Source organism: Molossus molossus, unplaced genomic scaffold (assembly GCF_014108415.1).
Source record: "Molossus molossus isolate mMolMol1 unplaced genomic scaffold, mMolMol1.p scaffold_m16_p_14, whole genome shotgun sequence".
In the NCBI taxonomy this organism is placed as follows: domain Eukaryota; kingdom Metazoa; phylum Chordata; class Mammalia; order Chiroptera; family Molossidae; genus Molossus; species Molossus molossus.
The window spans coordinates 3,463,432-3,479,321 of NW_023425349.1; the positions used below are offsets into that span (position 1 = coordinate 3,463,432).

At 45.6% G+C, this 15,890-nt stretch overlaps 1 protein-coding gene across 1 annotated transcript in view; it reads left to right on the forward strand.

Moving 5' to 3' along the window:
• Positions 1–212: 212 nt before the first annotated feature.
• The window catches only part of DDX31 (DEAD-box helicase 31), a 71,810-nt gene continuing 56,132 nt past the window's right edge, over positions 213–15,890 (forward strand). The window contains exons 1-7 of the mRNA XM_036262124.1: positions 213–308; positions 5,142–5,398; positions 5,504–5,579; positions 6,511–6,554; positions 7,679–7,749; positions 8,668–8,732; positions 15,468–15,512. Coding sequence (XP_036118017.1) covers positions 213–308; positions 5,142–5,398; positions 5,504–5,579; positions 6,511–6,554; positions 7,679–7,749; positions 8,668–8,732; positions 15,468–15,512 — 654 coding nt within the window. The remainder of the gene's footprint in view (positions 309–5,141; positions 5,399–5,503; positions 5,580–6,510; positions 6,555–7,678; positions 7,750–8,667; positions 8,733–15,467; positions 15,513–15,890) is intronic.

The window sequence follows — 15,890 nt, forward strand, 5'->3', positions numbered from 1 at the left end:
CGCGCCGCGGCTCCGGCCGGCGGTGGGGCGGGCCGGGTGAGCGTTCGCGGGCCCCGCGGGACCCGGAAGGGGCGCGGCCGCAGGACCCGACGCGGCAGCTACGCGGGGTCCTCGCGCGCGTCCCACGTGAGCCCGGGCGGAGCCGCGGTCCAGGTCCGCGAGGTCCAGACGCGCCCAGCCTGCCCGCGTGTGCCCGCGCCTCCTCGCCCGCCATGGCAGTCACCGACGGAGCGCCCCCCCACCTCTCCGAGCCCGCGGCCGCCGCCTCCAGGCCGGCCTCCGGGCCCCGCGCGGCCCCGGCCAGGCGGGTGAGTTCTGCCCCGGCGGCGGGTCCGTCCGCGCCGGGCCCGGCCCGCCGACAGCCGCCGCCGGGCCTCCGGGTCGAGTTTGGAGTAGTTGGCGGAGCTAAGCGGGGGAAAGTCAGGAAGGAGGCCGCTCTGCAGGGCTCGGCCGAGACCGGAACCCCGCCCGCCGGACGCGCTCGCAGGGGCCGGAGCTGGCTGGGCAGCCGCAGGCCGTCTGCCTCCAAGTTGGAGCGGACGCTCGGGCCTCCCGCGGCCCAGCCCTGTCACTCCACCCCCACCTCCCAGCCGCCGTCCCTCGGCGGGGAGGCCGGTTGCGTCCGCGACGAGGATTGGCAGCTAGAAATTTCTTTTACGTGTTTTCCGAGGAACGGCACAGATTTCGTCGCCGTCGGGGGGAGGGGGAGAAAGTATAAACTCTGGCATGCCATGTCCTCACCAGGGAGGGGCAAGAAGCCTTCCGCCGGGCCCAGGCCAGAGCTGCCAACGAGGTCCTGGGATGGCTGACTTGCCTCCCAGGAAAGGGCAGGCCTGTTGGGCAGAAACAAATCTGTTGTAAAATCACGTTACTGACAACGCCAGGAAGGGTGCAGTCTCGTGGCGAGGAAGTTGTGTGCGTGTGTGCTTGCAAAAGCAACAGATTATTATTCCACTGGAAAGTTTAGTCCATAAAGATCAATCTAAGCAAAGTGAGTTGCCCAAGTTCAGTGCCGCCTGTGTGTGGAAGCTGACACCCAGGGTCTGGATTCTCTTTGGTGGTTTTCTGTGCGTGTGACGAGCTGTCGGAGTCCGAGGCTTGGGACTAAGGAGTTTTCCTCCAGCCAGTGGGGTGGCGGCGCCTGGGAGGGGGAGGGGAAGCGGGGCAGGGCCTCCCGCAGCCTGGGATTTGGAGTGGGACCCACAGGATGAGATGCCAGCGCTGCAACACGCTAGCTCTGTGACCTTGAGGGATTTACTTCACCTCTCTCATCCTCACTTTTTTTTCATTTTTATTTTTTTAATCCTTACTGGAGGATATATACTTTTTTCCATTTAGCTTCAGATAGCGTGGGAAGGGGAGAGAGAGAGAGAGAGAAACATAGATATGAGAGAGACACGTCGATTGGTAGGGCTGGGGACCCAACCCCAACCAAAGTATGTGCCCTTGACCAGGATCGAACCCGAGACTCTTTGGTCCTTGGGCCAATGCTCTAACCACTCAACCAAACTGGCCGGGGCTGATCCTCACTTTTTCTAACCATAAAATGAGAACAGTTTCTGCTTCACATAAGGTTATTATGAGGATTAAATGAGGTAATAGATGTAAAGACTATACATTTTCTGACTCAGAGGCACTTAATAAATGCCAGTGTTGAGACACAAATAAGTTCATATTGGCTCCATTTTGTGTAATAGAATTGCTACAGCGGGAGGTCAGTGGGGTGCTTGTACCATGTACTTGCCTAACACGGGAAGCACTTGCTGAAACTTTGAGTTGAATAAATAAACATGAGGTATCTGATTTTATAAGTGTTTGAACTACTGTGTCAAGAGGGTATTAATTAACGACGTGATGACAGGTGTCCGCTGTGGCCTTGTCTACATCTACATTTTCATTTGTGTCTTGAATGAGAATTATGAATATGCTGATCAAATTTGCCAGAAGCCTGAACTTGGGATGAGTAGCTAATATACTGGATTTGGAAAGACTTCTAACACTGTGCAGCATATTTTCTTTGTGGAAAAAAAATTTATTATTAAATTACTATGAATTGTTGTAGAAAATTTTGGAAGTAGATTTTAAAAAACCCACCCATAACTCTGGTTAACATTTTGGTGTATATCCTTTTAGACAACAACTCAAAACAAAATAGGGTTCAAACTATTGAGGATGTTTTCTAACCAAACAGGATACAATTAATAAATGGTATTGTAGCATTGTCGTCAGGGACCTGGGCAAAGCCTGGATCCCTCTGCGGCCCTGGGGCAGCTCACCTCACATCTCAGTGTTCTCAGCTTAAAGTGAGGTGATAGGAGGCGGGTGTCAATGGGGAAACATCTGTAGCAAGAATAAGTTAGTTAATAAAAAAGTAAAATGAGGTGATACCAGTACGTGCATTGATAAATGAGATAATTCATGTAAGTACTTAGCATATCACCCTGCCTAATAACTACTCAGTATGTTTATTAACATCAAAGACTTAGGGCTAAATGGGCCCCAGGGGTCATCTGCCATAACCCCTTGTTCTACAGCGGCAGGAACAGAGACTCAGAGAACAGTGACTTGCTTAATGTTGTGCAGCTAATTTTGAGTAGGTCTAGATATGTCCTTGCTCGTCTCTGCTAAATGCCACCTCTTGAAGCATTCCTATCCCCATGCCTTTCTTAGTCTGTGCTCATAGCCCTTTGTACATACCCCTTCTATGGTACAGCTGTAGGTTTCAATTTCTGGTTTTACACTTTTGTCTCTTCCATGAGTCTGTGACTTCCTCAAGGGCTTGGCTAGTCTTTCAGCTTTGTACCTGAAGGTTCAAGCTACTTGACAGCGGCTAGAGTAGTCAGTTTTTGTTTTTTTTTAATCCTCATCCGAGGACATTTTTCCATTTTTTGTACAGACAGAGTGGGAGGAAGAGAGAGGAAGAGAGAGAGAAGGAAACATCGATGTGAAAGGGACACATCGAGTGGCTGCCACCCGCACGACCAACCAGGGCCGGGACAAACTGCAACTGAGGTACATGCCCTTAGCGGGAACCGAACCCGGGCCTCTCCGGACCGCAGGCAAACGCACTAACCGCTGAGCCAAACTGGCCAGGGCTAGAGTAGTCAGTTTTTTAAAATTAATGTATTGTGGATGGGAAGAGCAAGCAAGTAGTAGTAAAGTGTCCAGATTATGGAAAGGGATAATTCCATTGTGTGTAATTCGTTCATTTTATAAGTATTTATTGAGCAGTTACTTTGTGCCAGGCATGAGCCAGTGCAGGGGATGACTGGGTGAAGAGAGGAGGGCAGGAAAGACTTCTGAGAACCCAGTAAGCCTAGATCTGAAGGGCGAGTATGAGTTAGCCAGTCAGATGGAGGGTTGGAGACATAGCATGTGCAAAGGCCCTGAGGAGGGAAGGAACATAGTACATGTTTGGAATTAAGGAGGACAAGGATGGCAGAGGTATAGTTGAGACTGGTGAGATGGGCAGAGCCAGATTCCAGATCAAATTACAGATTTGACTTTAGGCTAAGAGCAATGGAAAGCTGTCTAATATTGTGCTTAACTCTGAGTACTTCCTTTTAGAGAGAAGTTGACATGGGAATAAAGGGTGGGCCGGATGGTAAGGGATCTAAAGTTTGTGTCCTATTGGGAATATTTAGAGGAGGGAGAAAAGGGCTCATGTGATGTACAAAGGAATATCATGCACAGAGGAAGTAAGCTTGTTCTGTGTTGCCCAGAAAGCAAACTTCAGGCTCGTAGGCAGATGTTCAAGGCAACAGATCCTGCCTGAATGTCAGACACAGCTTCTGAACCCCTAGAATTTGGTCTGCCTTGAGGCTTGGAGACCAGTAAGAGGAGGTGTGTAGGCAGCAACTGTCAGGCCGCCTGTCAGGGAGCCTGTCATAGATGTCTGGATGGTGGGAGTGGCCTTTCGGCCTATGCTCCCAGATTCAGTGTCCATCAATGGGGTGAAATCTGCACATTTCATTCAGCCTTGTAAATGATTCAGCAGACCTGAAGTTTGACTTCATCTCTCTCTTTAATCTGAAAATTCATGAACTTGGGACTCTGTAAAACAAAGTAGGTCAGTACCTATGATTAATATTAAATATTTGAAGTTGTGTTTATTGAATTACTTAGCTATAGAGGACCTTATAGTTGTCAGGAACAAAGACCTGTTGTTATTGGTGGGTTAGTCTGAAGCCAGCTGTCATGGCTAAAACAAGCTGATGTGTACGCGAAAGTCATCATTTCAAGCTAAGAGGAAAATAACGTTTTCCCAGAGAAACCAGAACTCCCGCATAACAAGTCCTGACTACTCACAGGATGTTTTTATTTTCCTGTGTAAATTGGAAGAGAAGGCCAAAGAAAATAGAGGAATTGGATGTTTCTTCTCCTGGGGGGAGTTTGGACAACGTGCAATTAACCACATTCATGGTATGGAAGTAAGAAGCAACAGGCAAGCAAGTACCTGGTGGTGTAGGCTGTAGTCGGTGATCAGGTGGAGAACTGAAAGGCGAGGGGAGTTGGAAATAATTGTGGTAGAAGTGATGGATGGAGCAGGATTCTCGTTTGGAATGGAAACACCACCTGAATCCGGGGGAGCAGCTTGAGGGGAGAATGACATGATCCAAGCACTCTGGGTGGAGCGGTGATGAAGGTTTCCGCTTCCTGGGCAAGAGCTGGAATGCAGCGGCCCACCCCCACGTGTAGTACCCAGGGGCTTTCATGGTAGAGAAAAGAAATGTATTCCTCACCCCCCTTATTCTAATGTAAATGGATTCCTAGCAGTAGAAACTGACTTAGCATCGCACTTCACAAACTGGGTTCTCTTCTCTTAAAGTAGACTCATTTGTTAATATGCAGCCTGAAAATCGTTTCTCCCTTCCTGATCCTCACTCATCTTGGTTGAGTTAGCGGTTAAGAGGTCTCGTAGATGAGTGAGGTGGGGTTTTTGTGTTGTTTTGTTTTTTTGCTTTTAGAGGGGAAAAGCTGAGTCAAAGCGTCTGATTGCAGACCCTAAACTGTTGCTTGACATATGGGGCATAATGGTCTCTGCGGGGGGAGAGGCAGTTCCGGGGCAGTCAGGCTTCTCTCTGAGCTCCGTCTTCATGGACTAATGCACCTCTGCCGCTCTTTCCTTGGGGACCACGCAGCAAGCACAGGCCACCAAAAGGAAGCGCCAGCCGTCCAGTGAGGCTGCCCCAGCCAAACGGAGAAATGAGACATCCTCTCTACCAGCCAAGAAAACCGCCGCTAAGGAAACGCAGAGGGCTTTCAAGGGGAAGGCACAGAAGGTGTTTTCTCGGAAGAAGACTTCAGCTAGTGCGAGTGAGAGAAACCAAGAGCAGAAGGCGTGCGTTAAGACTTCATCATTGTTTAAAAACAACCCTGAAATTCCAGAGCTCCACAGGTATGCCCAGGTGCAGGTGCACCTCAGGAGTGAACGAAGCTAGTGTACTCTGCCTGTTTCTTTGTGTATTGGAACTGATGCCTGGCTTTTGTTCATCATTTGCAGACCTGTAGTCAAGCAGGTGCAAGAAAAGGTGTTTTCTTCAGATGCTTTTCATGAGCTGGACCTCCACCCACATTTAGTAAGTACCTCTCTGTGGTTCGTGGGGCTGAGATTTTGGTGCGTTTATTCGTTCAGAATGTCTGAAATGACAGTGTAGGGAAAAAGATCCTAGTGTGGTTACCTCTGCTCCGAGTTACCTGAGTGAGCTCGGATTGATAAGGCTTTTCTAGGACAGTACACGTGAGCTCATACGATTGCTCGCTGTGCCCTCACCCCCATTCACCCCTTTTAAAGAACTCAAGCCTTTCCTCACCTCATTCAGTTTAGGACTGGGATCCACTTATCAGGCTTTAAGTCAGTCTCGTCATTACTGGGTAGATGTGACATTGAGGCTGTTCTGGGTGGCAGATGTCACGGTGACCACAAGAGGGAACTGAGCTGTGTCTTGCTGTTAAGGGACGTCTGTGGTTATAACATGCATTTTCTACCAGCAAATGAACCTTTATTTTTTTTAACCTTGAGTGAGTTTTTCATGCTTATCTATGAGAAAGGAAAAAATACCTGAACTTCAGGAATTTCCTTTGCTCACATGGTCCTGACCTCCTCCTCCTTCGGGGTGGGTAACACAGCTTGTTTGCCTCCTGCAGGTCTGAACAGTTTCTCAGCCTTTCTGCCGGGACACTCTGAGACGCTAACGCACTGCAGGGTGTTCAGCAGTATCCTGAGCCCTTGCTCACTCGATGCTGGTAGCTTTCTGTCCCGCGTTTGAGCAACCAAAAATTTCTCCAGATTTGGCTGCACTGGGGCAGAACCACCCCAGCTGAGCACTGCTGGGTTGGAGGAGCTTAATTTGCTCATGGCGATCAGTGTCCCTCCTCATGGGTTTTGTTTCCTGTTTTTTGGCATTCTTATTTGCAAGCATAAATATACTAATATTTATATTTCGGTATAAGTATATTTAATGTGTTTATACCAAAAAAATGATAGTTAAATTGATTTTTGTCTTTCAGATTTCTACAATAAATACAGTCTTAAACATATCTAATATGACCAGGTAAGTCCTGTCCAGGCCAGTCCTGATTTTCTTAGGACTTAAGTGGATAAAATTGTATGAAATCTGAATTGTCTGTGGAGAACTGAGCTAATTTGTGTTAGTGATAGAGAACAATGCCAGGTTATTGACTGTCAAGGGCTGGACGTGTCCCTTAGCCACTCGGTTTCCCCACCTGTCAAAAAGGGAGAGTGGGTCCCCCTCCAGTTCTGCCCTCAACTCTAAACTAAGAGGTCTCTGGTCCAGACGATGGTCTGCATAAGACCTCTCTGTTGTGCGTGCTTCCCTGAAAATAACGTGTTAGACACGGAGAGTGTATCGTGCAGTTTCTCAGTAGTAAGGACTAGAGTCAATATACACGGCGGGAGCAAATGTTTAGTTGGATATAATGGGATCCTGAAATTGTGGTCAATGTTTGTTAGGAATGAAGTCCCCTGGGAGCTAGAGAGGGTGTGAAAGGCGAGGAGCAGGGTGCAGGCCCTCTGGGCATATGCACTTCTTTACATTTAAAATAGCCACGATTGACGTACAAGTAAAAACAAGGACATTACGAATAAAAGAAACCCCTCACCATTTGTTTTGTTCAGTTTTGTCAGCCAGATTTAAAATGTCTATCCCCTTTTAGTAGTTGGTTTAAATGCACGTGGACACATCTCGATGTGTCCATGCAGTTGGCTTGGTTTCTGGAGCGGGAGAGCAACTCCTGGCTCTCTGGGGGGCTCACAGCTTCCTCTCACTCTTCTGCCCGGGAATCTTCCCCTAGCGTTTCACTGCGCCTCACATTCCCTCCTCCAGAAGGCAAGGGGGTGTGTCGTGCTTTTGGGATAGCTCCCGGTTGTCATGCCTGTCCCGTTTTTGTTTTTAGTTAGTGTAATGGAATGGCCAGTCTCTGGCTTGCCTTAACATTTTCAGCTCAGTTCCAAAACTTTAACTGAGCTTTTTTTCTTCTGATCACCAAAAGTTGCTTGGCACCTTCACTTGAATGTTTTGGTAACTTCTAAGGGGGCAGCCTTTAGACAGACCAGAAGGTGGGGCGGTTGCATTTTGTGTCTCCTGCGTCTCTGCATGTAAAGACAAGTGGGTAACAGTCTGGGTAACCATGTGTTCTTTCTTTTGGGTGGCCCCAGTGTCCAGAAGCAAAGCATTCCTGTGTTGCTGGAAGGCAGAGATGCTCTCGTGAGATCCCAGACGGGCTCAGGTCAGTCCTTTAATTTCTTCCCCCTCTCCTGTGGTACCCAGACCACCATTATGGAGTAGGTTTTATAGGAAGGTGTCTGCTTGTGGTGGAGGCTGCTTTGTTTTGTTTGGGGGAGGGGAGGCCATGCTTGCTTTTGACGAGAGCCCTGAATTAGCTCACATGGTGAAAGGAAGGGGAAGATTGACAGCCGTGAGCAGGAGCCATCAGGAAGTAGTCAGGTTCTGGTCTCATTCCTCGGAGCCTGTCTCAGGGCTGTGCCAAGTCCCACCATCTGTGGCCAGAACTGCTTGTCCTTACTCCATTGCAATGAATTTTTTCTGCTGGCATTAAAAGAGTCTGACATGAGCACACACTGCTTGGTCCCAGTCGTTTGCTCAGACGGGGAACACTGCTTTTGTGTGTCCGGAATAACCTGGACATAGTCTTCTGACCTTCTTGTGCCTTTATGGCTGCTCAGCTGTACTCTGCTATCCCCAGCTCAGCCATTCAGGGGGATGGAAGCCCAAGGTTATTGCCATCCTGAGTTTCTCCTTTGTCTTGAGTGGCTGGGGCTGGGGTTCGTGTTCAGTCTGGCCCCTCCCACACCAGCACCACAGAGGACATTTACTCGACTACAGAGCACATTTGAGATTTTAGGACCACTTCAGAGGAGGAGCTGTCTAGCTTCTGGAGACAGTCCTCAGGTTGCACTTGGGAGTAGTTTAGGAAGTGTGTCACTGTGTCCCGTGTTAGAGGGAGAAAGGAGGTGGAGCTGTGGTTTTGTAGAAGTAGGACTGAGTTATGAGAAGAGTGTGAGATGGGAGCCTGTTTCCGCCTCTCCTGGCCATGTGACTGGCTCTTTCCTCAGATTCAGGGCTGCTCTCCTTTACTATCATCCACAGGGGCTCTGCTTTTAATTGCTTTTGTACTTTTTAAAAGGTAAAACTCTTGCCTATTGCATCCCTGTGGTCCAGTCCCTTCAAGCAATGAAAACAAAAATACAGGTGAGTGACAAGTGTGCTTTTCCACTGTTGTTCATAGTGCGTAGAAGCCCTGAGACTGAAGCACAGCAGTGATCTGGAACTGGAAGAATCTGCCTTCACTTAGCATTGCTTCCTTCACTCTGTTTGGTGGTGGTTGTTAATCCTCAGCAGGGACCCTGAGAATTGTTTTTCCATTGATTTTTAGAGAGAAAGAGAGAAACATCGATGTGAGAGAGAGATATTGACTGGTTGCCTCCTGCACTCAGCCGACCTGGGCTGGAGATTGAACCTGCAACCCAGATACACACCCTCGACTGGGAATTGAATCCTTGACCCTCAGTCCTCGGGCTGACAGTCTAACCACTGAGCAGTGCTGGCCAGGGCTCCATACCTCTTTTCAATTCATTTATCACACAGGCATGTTGACACTGAAGACTGTGTCCAGAATGCAACAGAATAAATGTATTTCACCATCATCGTAGTAGGTCTAACGGGACATTTGTCAGATGTGCCCTGGGTGTCAGACATTGTGCTGGATGCTTTGCCTGTGTGATCTTCTTGAATCTTTAACTGCCTTGGCCCCGCTGAGTTGTCGGTATTACTGTTGCCCCAAGTTTACATCAGAAATTGAAGCTTGGGGAAGTTCAGTGACTGAACCAAGACCATGTGGCGAGTGATGGGAACTGCATTCCCCCCTCATCTCTCTGTGGCTCCAGAGACCAAGCTCTTCTGCCTGAGAAAGGTGAACGTTATAATAAAAACATGCTTTGCCCTGGCTGGTTTGGCTCAGCGGTTAGAGCGTCGGCCTGCGGTCCAGAGAGACCCGGGTTTAGTTGCCGCTAAGGGCATGTACCTCGGTTGCAGTTTGTCCCCGGCCCTGGTTGGGTCGTGCAGGTGGCAGCCACTTGATGTGTCCCTTTCACGATGTTTCTCTCTCTCTCTCTCTGTTCCTCTCTCTTCCTCCCACTCTATCTGAACAAAAAAAATGGAAAAATGTCCTCGAGTGAGGGGGAAAAAAAAGTGCTTAATCATGGGTAGTAGATGTAAAAATAAGCACCCAGTTAGTGAGTTTGACCATGGGCTGCCTGGTAATGAGCATTTTCTAGAACTTATCTTCAGTTGTGAAACATGTTTCATTAGTGCCTGGGCCACAATTGGGTTCTTGGCGGTCCCCAGGCAGCCAGTTACCTGCCACGTTCCGCAGGCGTAGGTGTGGTCTCAGACCCAGCCGAGTCCTCCAAAAACAGCCTGGTTAGTCTCAAGAGGAAATAGCAAGATCAGAAATAGAAAGTGGGGTAGGTTCACAAACAGATAAAGAAAGCTAATTGGCTCCTTTTTTTCTCAGTTTGGACATACAGGATTAGGTGTGTATTGAGCCCACCTGATATTTGAGTGCCAAAATAGATAATGAGAGTATTGGATTATAGCCCATAAACTAAAACAAATCCCATGAGTCCAACTGCTACGAAGAGGTTACTGAATAAATAAATATGGGAAGGGAAAGCCCTTCCTCGTAGTGGAATTGCAAAGAGTAAATGTAGACCAAGTGACCGAAATAGAACAGCAGCATTCAGCAAATGCCACAGTGGGAGTGTTTGAGGCAAGAGTCATCGCAGATGCTGAAATGAGTGGGCGAAAGTGGGATGAAATGGGATGTTTGCATAGTTTCATAGTAGTTCCCCACAAGCTACTCCCTAATCACAAAGGGAGAGCAGTAACCTTTCAGTGGGCAAGCCTGGTTAAAAGTCTCCCAACCAAGCCACCACACATGCTGAGATGTGTGGACCTCGTGGGCCTCACGTGTCTCCTGCAGGTCTCATGGAGGACGCAGCTCCACTGCTGTGGTTTTCTTGCCAAAAACGCATAACCCAAAGTTAGTCGTAAACAAACATCAGACAAACACAAATCAAGGGACATTCTACAAAGCAACTGACCAGTACTCTTCAAAAATGTGAAGGTCGCAAAAGACAAAGAACTACCCTGATTAAGAGACAAAGGAGATGTAACAACTAAATGCACGACTGGTCCTGAACTGGATCCTAGTCTGGGGAAAGGACGCTAGGGGGTCAGTTAATGAGTCTGGGAAAAGGATGCTAGTAGGTCAGTTAATGGGATTTGAATAAGGCCTGTAGGTTAATTAATAGTGTTTAATCAATGTTAGTTTCCCAGTTCTGATCATTGTACTGTGATTTTGAGAATCCATACCATATGAAGCAATAGGGAGAGAAGGATTTGAGTTCTTTGTACTATCTGTGCAATTTTTATTGATCGGTTGGTTGGTTGGTTGATTGAGTGATTGATTTTAGAAAGAAGAAGGGAGAAGGGAGAAACGTCAATTTGTTGTTCCACTTATTTATGCATTCATTGTATGTACCCTGACCGGCACATTGTATGTCCAAACTGAGAAAAAAAGGAGCCGATTAGCTTTCTTTATCTGTTTGTGCCCTGCAACCTTGGCGTATTGGGGTGATGCTCTAACTAACTGAGCTACCCGGCCAGGGTTGTGCATTTTTTTGTAAGTCTGAAATTATTTCAAAATGAGTAAGCTTAAATTTTATTTAAACTTTATGTAAATGGTTTTAAATCAATAAAACAGTCATCCAAATGATGGAACCTTCTAGAGCCAGTAAGTGGTATTTTTTTCAATTATTATTTGTGAACTTGTGTTCTTGCTACGTTAATTGAAAAAAGGCAGGTTGCAAAGCAGCATGCGTAGTATGACTCCAACTTCATCAATGATAATAATCTCTGTGTATCTATAGAAAAAGATGAGAAAGATACTTATCAAACTGTTAATGGTGGTTTTCCGTGAAGTGTAAGAGACTTTTATTTCCTTCCCATGGGGCACAGTGAGAGGACTCACATGGAGGGAGGGCTTCTTTAGTGTTGTCCTTGGAACACAGAAGAGGAAAGGTCGTCACAGCAGTGTGGTGGCGCCTCACCCACTGAGAGTCCCAGGAGACTTGCTGGTTCAAGGTGTTGGTTCATTCAGAGTTGGTGAACTGGGGAATATTGGAGCTGGAGTGGGTGCTGCAGTCCTAGCCCAGCTGTCTCATCTTATTGGTCGTGACGTAAGGACAGGAGAGATCAGTCTACACCTGAGGGAGCCCATGTGGTGGGCAGCTTTACTCCAGTCCGAGTGCAGCTTTAGGCAAACCATTTCACCCCTCTGCGCCTCACTGACTTCACCCGTGGCAGGGGGTGACCACATTGCCTTTCTCCAGGGGTGAGGAGTAAGTCTGCTTGGCACACGTGGATGGTCGAGAATGGTGTCTAGTGCCTGGTATCAACCTGCTTATTGTGTTAGCCGCCATCATCATTGACACGCTGGGATGGTTGTTTGAAGGACGATGATTTGATTCACTTATATTCAGAACCATTAACAAGCCAGATAGTTGCTTTTATTTGCTCAAATTTTTTTGTTTTGTTAATCCTCACCTGAAGACATTTCTCCATTGATTTTAGATAGAGAGGAGGGGAGGGAGGGAGGGAGGGAGGGAAGGAGGGGGAGAGAGAGAGAGAGAGAGAGAGAGAGAGAGAGAGAGAGAGAAACATGATGTGAGAAAGATGCATTGATTGCCTCCCACACAACCCCGACTGGGGATCAAACCTGCATCCCAGGCACCTGCCCCTGACTGGGAATCAAACCCTCGACCCTTGGGTCTGCGGGCTGACACTCTAGCTGCTGAGCCAAACTGGCTAGAGCTGCTCAAATATTTTTTATGATCAATAACAGCTCATTCTATTCAAGACTGAAATACTCTATAGAAAGTTTTCCAAGCCCAAATGTAACTCATTTCTAGTAATAGTCAGTGTAGACCCCTGGAGTTCATTGTAAAATGATTTGACCTGTAAAAAACGTATGTGTAGGGAGCAGCGAATTCAAGGCACCCAACAGAGTCTTCGATTACTTGGGGATGGCATGGGAATGGACCGCTCTGCTGTCATTTTGGCTCTGATTTTTCTAACATCACATCCATCCTCTTCACTCACTTCTGCCCTGCAAGGAATTGCTTTTTCTTTCTTCTTGTCTGTGTAGTAACACCTTTTGAAATGTCAGAATCTCCTACCGTCACACCGTGGCACCTTGATACCCTTGTGCTAACATGTTTACTGTTCCTCGCCCGCTTCAGCGCGGTCTCACCAAGTTGATGTTGAGTACAGACGGCTCTAGTTTGAATTCCAAATCCTTTCTCCTTGTGGGTAAATGTCTCCTATGCAAAACATGAAAACCATACTTGTGATTGAATTTGCTGCTAAGTCTGCACTTAGCTGCTGCTCTAACAGTGTTTAGATCCAGTCACTGTCTGAGCATTTTCGAGGTGTAAGGCACTTGATTTTGGGGCCCTTTTCAGATAACTTAATCTTTTTCTTGTATTATTATTATTAATACTATTCCTATTATTAGTTTTAGATATAATGTATATGGTAATAAATTTAAACAGTTCCAAAAATATAAGTCCTTCTACTCTCCCCACCTTCCTTGAGTGGGACAATCCTGTCAGGATGCAGTGGTCCTTGTCACCTGTTTCTTGTGTGTCGTGCCAGGGGTATTCTTTGCCTATAAAGCAAATATGAACATGTACAGGTCCTCTGCCCCTTTAATTGAAGTGTTTGTTTGTTTGTTTGTTTGTTTGTTTGATAGATAGACAAATGGTTGCTTGTTATGCATGATGTCACATGCTCTGCTTTTGTTCACTTAATATGTTTTGGGGATAATTTCTTATCTGTTAGGCACCAGATCGATCTGCCTTGTTTTTAAAGGGCTGCCTAATATTCTACTTTATGCGTGTGCAGTAAGTCATTGCCTCATTCCCTCACTGGTGGAATCTACATTTTGTTCAGTATTTTGCTATAAACGACTATTCTGCATTCTGGAAAATACAACTTTTTTATGCACATGTATGAGCATATCTTTTAGAGAAATTCCTATAAGTGGAATTTGCATTTTTATTTGATAGAAAATGTCAAAATTGACCTTTAAAGGAGTTATACCAATTTGCACTCTCATCAGCAGTGTATGAGAATCCCTGTTTGCCCGAGCCCTTATCAACACTGTCAGCTGCTTCGGTTTGCTCACTTGGCAGGGGAAACATACTGTATTATAGTTTCAATTTAAATTTCTCTCAGGAGTCAAGTTGAACATCTTTTCATATGTGTAAAAGCCATATTTTGAATTATTTCCATAAATTAACTGGTTAGGTCCTTCTCCATTTTTCTGTTTGAGTTGTTAGTCTTTGTTATTCTTATTTTTAGTTGAATTATAGACCTTCCTTATAAGGTAGAGAAATTGCCCTTTCTCTTATGGATGGCATAATTTTTTCCCATGTTGTCATTTGACTCTTGATTTTGTTTGGGTGTTATTTATTCTGAAATTTAATTGTATAATAAAATTTATCGGTGTTTTATAGTTTCTGAATTTTATGTCAACTTAAAAAGGCCAACTTAATTTTTTTGAAATGATCTCTGAACAATCCATTTTATCCCTGATATAAAATGCCCCTTATCTTATTTCCTAAATTTCTCTAGGTATTTGATTCTATTCTAGACTCTTTTTGCTATTGTAATCTCTATATGCCAGTATCTTTTTATTTTTAATCCTCACCCGAGGATATTTTTCCATTTATCTTCAGATAGCGTGGAAAGGAGGGAGGGAGAGAAACATTGATGTGACAGAGACATATAGATTGGTTGCCTCCCACACAACCCCAACTGGTGCTGGGGACCAAACAGCAACCAAGGTTCATGCCCCTGACCGGAATCAAACCTGTGACTCTTTGGTTCGCGTGCCAATGCTGCGACTGCTGAGCCAAACCGGGCAGGGCCAGTATCATTTTTTAATTTTATTTAGTTTTAAATTTTTTTCCTTTATTGATTTTTAGAGAGAGAGGAAGGGAAAGGGAGAGACAGATAGAAACATCAATGAGAGAGAACATTGATTGGCTGCCTCCAATCTCCTTATACATTTTTGTTAAAATTGTATTACATTTATGGATTGACTTTAGCTTATGTATAATATTATCCAAGAACAAGATACATCTTACCATTTATTCAAGTTTTATTTTATGCTGCTCAGAAGTGTTTTAAAATTCTCATTATGTAGATTTTGTACATTTTTGCTAAGTTTATTCTTTATCTTTTTTGTTGCTGTTATAAGTGTGATTTTTTTTCCTCCTTCATTTGTATTTTCTTATTTTCTGTTAGAAAGCAATTGGTTTTTTAATTATGCATTCAGCTAGTTGACTTAATTGTTTTTTTTGTAATAAATCTTCAAATGATTTTTCTTTTTATTTTAGGGTAAAATATCTTCTAATAATGACAGTTTTACTTCCTACTTTCCAGATATATACAAATTCCTTCTCTTGTCTGATTGCATGGGCCAAAACCTCTAGAACAATGTGTTGTGGTCATGAGGGTGGTGGGCATTCTCATCCTTTTTCATTTCTTTTTAATCCTTACCCTAGGATATGTTTTTATTGGTTTTCTGAGAGAGGAAGGGAGAGAGAGAGGAAGAGGGAGAGAAACATCGATCAGTTGCCTCCTGTATGTACCCTAATGGGATCAAACTCATAACCTAGGTATGTTCCCTGATCCACTTTTGGTATATGGACGACGCTCCAACTAACTGAGCCACCCGGTCAGGGCTTATCCCTTTTCTTTACCGAGACTGCTTCTGATGTACAAGTGGCCACTCTTGCGTTCTGTCACCTAGACTCTTGTGACCTTCATTCAGGGCAGTTCTTTCCTTCTCCGCAGCGCGGTGACGGCCCCTACGCTCTGGTGCTGGTGCCGACGAGAGAGGTAAGCAGCTCGCACTCGGTGCGTCTTCCGGTGGCATCACGTCGAGTCTGTCAGTGGTGCGGCCATCTCTCTGCTGAACAGACCGCTGTGCCCTTTCCTGTGCCCAGGAACCGCCTCGGGCTCCTGCCGAGGAAAATTCAAGTACTTTTTGAAAATTATGTTTCCCTGTTATCTAAAAACTGATCACACTATAAATTTCTATCCTTTTAAATGAAATTTAAATAATCACATTTTTATACTTTCCTCCCCATCTTAATTTAAAAAATAAAAGCAATCAGCCCTGAAAATGAACTTTTTTTAAAAAAAGAAGCTACTGTACAAAAATATGTTTCTAAAAGTTAAGCTTCTTGGTATTTTTCTTCTTTCTTGGTGGAAATC